At 27.0% G+C, this 6660-nt stretch overlaps 1 protein-coding gene across 1 annotated transcript; it reads right to left on the bottom strand.

The window, feature by feature from the left end:
- Positions 1-271: 271 nt before the first annotated feature.
- Positions 272-6467, bottom strand: LOC136986622 (probable ubiquitin-conjugating enzyme protein 17). Its single transcript, XM_067284203.1, has 3 exons — positions 6006-6467; positions 1285-1400; positions 272-1208 (listed from the first exon to the last, which is right to left on the bottom strand). The coding sequence occupies exons 1-3, from the start codon at positions 6109-6111 to the stop codon at positions 1086-1088; spliced, it is 345 nt and encodes a 114-aa protein (XP_067140304.1). The 5' UTR covers positions 6112-6467; the 3' UTR covers positions 272-1085.
- Positions 6468-6660: the final 193 nt, after the last annotated feature.

Raw genomic sequence — 6660 nt, 5'->3', positions numbered from 1 at the left:
AATTCAAAAATACATTTTAGAAGAATTTTTTTTATAAAAACTAAAAATAATTTTAAAGCACTGATTCACTTAAGTATGAATTAAAATGATTATTGCTACATAATTTCCTGCAGAAGTATTATGTAATTTGAGTAAGATTTAGTGCATAATATGCTGTCAAGATTCCATAATAATCCATTTTTATTCCTGCATAGTATTTTTCATTGTAATGTATAAAAAATTAGACATATTTCAAATATGGTTTACTGTTACTTTGCCTCAAATATTTCAATTATTAAATACAAATAAACAATGCTAAAATATTGACAAATATCACAGGAGATACCATAACAATCATTATAAAATATAAAAGCTACAGGAAGAAAAGTGATCATATCACATTAGCTGAAACATTATTTGAAAAATATTTTCATACATATACAGTATTATATAAATACATTACTCTAAATATATTTTATTTAGCAAATAATAAGGAGTAAACATGATAAAATTTCATATTATTTTAGTTACAAATTTTTAACAACAAATATAATTTGAATCTAATGCATTTTGAAAAATTTCTGTTTATAAAACAAAACTGATTTTTCTAATTCTATAAAGATTTAGCAAAAGCAACATCAATCATTTCAAAGATGTTAATATTTATATAGAATATTATTATAGTAAATCAAACAGAAATTCCGGGCTTTGCATTATTGTGACCGTGTTCCGATCACAACAACAACATATTAATATATTCTTTTAGAATATCAAGTCTTGTTTAACTCTCAAACATTCAACTATTTGTACTAAAATGTGTGGTGTAAACTATTTGTATGATTTATTAATACAGAGGAATTAATTTTTTATTATAATTTATGATCACGGGAAAATGACTAATAATGAGTATCACAGAAAGATGAAAATTGATCATTTGCATGTCAGCTAAAGAGAAAGTGAATAAACTTCTGGATAAGCTCAGAACTGCTGAAACAAGACATTTATAATGGAATTATTTTACATTGAAGAACTGTAATGATAATCGAAGAATTTATCTATGCCTACTGGAATCAAGGCACATCAAACAGATTAGAAAAATTGCAGATTTAAACTTCTATAGCCATTTGAGCAACATCTTCATTAGGTGGTTGTAAAATTTTTAATTCTTTTTTTATTGTGTCTGCTATTGAAGTTAGAGATAAATCTAATTTTGCCCAATTTTCAACATCCTGAAATAATTTTAAAGTTTGATTCAAAATATATATAATTTCATATATATTGTCTGTACAAAGATAATAAAAATACCTTTATAATTCTGTTACGTTTCAAGTAGAAGTGTGCTTTTACAACCTCTTCAAATCCAGGTGGTGGGAAATGAAGCTGCTTCAGGATTGCATATTTCATTGTATAGTAGTAAATACCTTAATGATAAAGTTTAAAAATTTATACTTTAATCCTGCATTTATAAATAAAACACGATAAAAATTTTAATTTTTATTATTATTTTATTATGGCAAATATGCAATTATTCAAAAGATCTTATCACCAGATTTCAAAGAATAGGTTTAACAAAAATTATTATCTGGTAGTAAAGTAGAAGAATTATGGGCAAAACACAACAAAAGAAAAACCACACTTTCCTCCAATAAACATAAAATGAGATAATTTACTAAATAAAAGTACTATAGATTTAAATCAACTCATGTATAAAATAAAGTAAGTGAAAAATTAAAACATGTTCAAATGATAATTAATTACATGTAATGCTAATTGCATAGCAAGACAGAAGTTATTTTAGAAAATAAATGTTGAAAAATTATCAAAGATTCATTAGAATATACAAAAAAAAAATTCTGAAAGTATAAAATCGTAACAGAGAAGAATTTTAAATACAGGCATTCCCTGCTTAATGCTTCCCAGGTAGAACATTTTTTAGTTTTTAATACATAAACTCTCAGACAGAGTTTGAGAGAGAACATACATCTTTAACAAAATTTTTAAAAAATTTATGTGCAAGAAGTTTGAAGCTACATTCCAAATACAATTAATTAGAATGTTAGAACCATATGTAGATGTTTTGAAAGTGCCTCAAGTGACGATAAATGGAATTTGCATCTCAAATATAGCTAGCACTGAAAGAGGCATCCTAGTGACATATATCAATACTCCAATAGTTGAAAGACTAAACATGCTTTCATAACATCACTAACAATAGCTAATCAACTCTCCAATTACAGAAGTATCAGAGAAATTGTTAAGAATGTGCTGTTTATTATTATAAATTTTTGTCTGTAATTTAAAACAAAACTCTATTGTTGTGTGTTATTTATCAAAGGATTCTTATATATATAATGCTTATAGTGTGGCAAGCAGATAATTGCTTTGTATGCAGTAACATGCACAATGTGTTAGCAACTATATTAACTTTATGAATACAGGCCTTGGAACAGAAAATGACTTCAAAATAAGTGAGAATAATAATTCCAAGCAAGGAAAAAGTGACTAAACAGTGATTGAAATAAAAGTAGTTGGCCGTGATAATATATCATATTTACTCGCATATAAGATGAGGTTTTTATTCATTTTTCACTGCTTCAAAAAACTAGGTCGTCCTATACGCGCGAGCAAAGGATTCTTTTTGCTTTTGCAATAGTTTTTGTGAACGTATTTGCATTTTTTACTGGATGCTCACCCTCTGGTGTTTAAAAACAAAAGTATTTTATCTGGGTTGTTTGAATTCTTCTTGTGTGTTGTCAGGAGTAAAGATGAATAGCAATAGGAAAAGCAAAGCTTTTGAATTGAATTCCAAAATTACACGGGAGCCCAATATAAATTTTAATTCATTCCCACGTGAAAACAGATGATTATTTGGAAATCAGAATTTGGAGAAACTCATAAGTGTAATCGACAAAGAGTGAATTCGACTGTTGAGAATTGGCAAAAAGGTTCCTGATTGTCCAGCTTTACATGAACAAATTATGTTGTCAATTTTACAAGATTTTTCCTTGAAGTTTAAAATGCCAGTAATTTTTGCAGGACAATGTGTACATTTACGTGCATTTGATATTTTACTTGTGATTAAACTAAATAAAACTAGAATTGTAATAAATCTAATTTTCTTTATTTTGATCTTTAAAGTCACACCTCGTCCTATATGCGAGATCATCTTATATATGAGTAAATATGGTATATTATTTGTAAGGAGTCGAGTCCAAATGTTATTTTATGTTTATAACATCAAATGAAACAAAACTCATAATTTAGTTTGAGAATGTTTTCTTTTGTTTAAAAGACAATAACTAATAGTAATTACGAATAAAGCAATCATAATTTGTAATTATGACCAGAAAATACCACAAAACAAGCTTCCAACTATTGGCATTGTTTGCCACAGTGATGTATTTAGAATTAATGCTTGTTCAAGGTCCAGATGCTTGTGTGCATTTCTCGCTTCTGCATAAACAATGTTGTGGTTGCAAATTCTGGTGTGAAAAGTTCGTTTTTGTGTGTTTTTCACTCTTCTCACATTTGCATAAACACAGCCTTACAGCAAAGACTCAAATAGACACCAACACACAAAATTTTTTTTGTTTTTTTGCCTTTTTGGTATTCAGGAGGTTTCAAAATGCAGAGATTTGCAAAAACTCAAAGGATCAAATTTGACACGATTCCAATATTTTCCCATTTTATATACATAAGCTGGGATTATATAAATAATAAAAACACTGTTTGTTTTTATTTATTATTCATCAATAAATCCTGTAATCTGTTACAAAGTTATAAATTTATTAAATTGTCCCTCAATAAACTTTAGAAATTTTATAAAATATTAACAAAATTGAAAAAAAATTTAATTGGTAATTTTGTTACACTATCAAAATTATTAAAACAAAAATAAACATAATTTAAAAGGACTCTATTTATCAATTTTTGCACTTTGTTTTCATTTTTAGACTGGTTTATTAACACCTGCTCTCAAATTGAAGGTGTAAAGGTTAATTGTGAGGTGCTCGGAAAGAATTAAAATACTGTACTTTGAAAAAAATGTTGATGTTAGACTGTGTGCTCTCAAAATTATGATATTGTGTAACTAATATTTTTAAGATCTCAAAAGTCATCTAATAACATGAAGTTTTCAACATGCAACAAGAGAAAGATGTTATGGGCATTGCAATTTAAATATTTAAACATCAATTAATGAAGTCACAAAAATGTCACTGCCCACAATGGCAGAAAAAGTGACTGACTAAAAAATAGTGAGAATAGTGATCCATTCCAAGGCCTGCAAATATAAACATCCAACCTGATAGATACAGTAGAGAGTCGTAAATCGGCACCCTGGTAATCGGAATTGCCAGTAATCGGCACGATTTTCAGTCGGACTGTGTTGTGCTGAATCGAACGTTTTTGATACTAAATTTACTTCTAAAGTATAATTTTCATGTTTTTATATTTTTCAATATATTTATTTTGTTTGTACAAAATAAAGAAATAATTTTTAATGATACGATAGCCTCGATTATTATTATAAAAATTTTCGTTAGGCTTAAAAATCAACGAAAATTCAACACGAAGCGACACGCAACGGAGAAAAATTTGAACATCGGACAGGTTAATATATTTTTTCATACATAGACCGTAATCGGAACAAATCCCTAATCTGAACAACCCCAGTCCCCAATTGATTCCGATTTTTGGTTCTCTACTGTATATTAAAGCCAAACAATTGCGAAATTATGTTGGGCTATATTACTACTACTATTATTAATTAAATGCCAAGAAATTTGCCACTAGAGGCAAGTGTTATGTGCCATCTCTTCCTAAATTTTATAATTATTACTAAATTAATATTTTAATAAAGGTTCTGGAGATACTATGCTGAGATAGATGCGATAGCCAGCCGAGTGCCATAGTGGGAGTTATAGACCATACGCACTGAGTCATTTCCAGCTTGCATCATAAGTAACCAAGTATGGTTATATCTAAATTAATAAGTTGTGGAAGTGAGAATCAGATGAAAGTCTGGATAAGCGTAGCTGGCAATGTGACTGTATGATATAAAGCAGTTGCTGGCTCGAATCCTGTTTCAGGCCAATTTTTTTATTCCAGAACCTTCTGAATTAATTATTAAAATATTAATATAATTATAATTATTAAATTTAGCAAGAGATTGCACCTAATGCCTACCTCTAGTTCCAAATTACTTAGCATTTAATTAGTAACAGTACTACAGCACAATCTAAACAGTAGTAATATAGCCCAATCTAATTTGAAAATCGTTTGGCTTTAACTTTATTAACTATTTAGTGATCAATAAAGCAAGGACATCTAGGCACTAAAAAAACACATAAGTTAAAACAGGACATCTAGGAACTAAAAATCATATCTATCTCTAGTGATCAGAAAATGAAGTATCAAGCATTTTACATCCTAATATGTTAATTTTTAACTTATATGTAGATGTTATACTGTGAATTAGTTGAATTTTGGATTCAAATTTAATGCATTATAACTTTATTCCTAGTTATTTTAAATGTATAGAGTCCCAGTTAATGGTTTCCTACAGAATATTTAATTTTCAGGAACGGATTACTGATGTTAAGTGAGAGATGCTGTAGTTGTTTAAATTAAAGTTAATTAACTAACTACCATAGAAACTTATTCCATTTTAACAAAATATAGAAACTGGAGGGAATGTTAGAAAATAAATACACACCTTAGAAATCAATTTCAGCAAAAAGTTTAATAAAACAGAAACTTTTATTCAAATATTTTCTATTTTATTGAATGTTCTATTTTGGAATACTTATCTTAAGAAGACCTATCAAATTAGGTTGCTTTTGTTTCATTAAAATTTTTGCTGAAGTTGATTTCTAAGTTGTGAATTTATTTTCTTTTATTCCATTTTATTCTTAATTTATAAATTTTTATTAATTCAATATCTAAATTAGCACACTTAAATGAATTGTGCATCAAAATTTATAATAATAATAATAATAATAAAACTAATTTTAAATATTAATTACTTTTATTGTAGGTAGTAGTTAACCAATTTCCCAAATGAGTTCCAATTAACACATGATGTAGATTTTCAAAAAAAACTGGATCTGTTGTCTTCAATAAATTCTGCATTTCTATTAAAACCTATAATTTTCAAAAAGTTGATTATAAAAACTATTAAATCAATATATTAAAATTAAATATAAAATATATAATGTGCTCTTTATTATTATGTAGTAGTCTTTCTTAAACTTTTGCAACTAGAGATGGTCAATTTTCTTGAGACCCACTTCAAATATATAAATACAGTGTAATAATTTTATGTCAACTACAATATTATCAAGCTCATGTTGCTGTGTAATATTATGCAATAAGATACTTCTTTAAAATGTAATATTTTAAAACATAAAAAGTAGAATGGAAAATAATAATAATAATAATAATAAATTTGAAGTTTTCCATAGATACTTTATAAATTGTTATATGAGATATTGAATGTAATCTGAAATTATTTACATTGTAATTAACTGCAAATTAAACTGGTATTCATCTATGTAGCAAAATAAACATATGCAAAGTTATCATGTGATTCAATAAATAATCTCACCAAACAAATTCATATCACTGAACAAGTTCTAATACATTCTCAGTGTTACATGAATAACTCAAAAGTTCTGTAGA

This window comes from Centruroides vittatus, unplaced genomic scaffold (assembly GCF_030686945.1).
Source record: "Centruroides vittatus isolate TY-2023 unplaced genomic scaffold, ASM3068694v2 scaffold_1152, whole genome shotgun sequence".
In the NCBI taxonomy this organism is placed as follows: domain Eukaryota; kingdom Metazoa; phylum Arthropoda; class Arachnida; order Scorpiones; family Buthidae; genus Centruroides; species Centruroides vittatus.
Note: the sequence above shows the minus strand (reverse complement) of the source record. Positions and strands in the feature narration are given on the sequence as shown.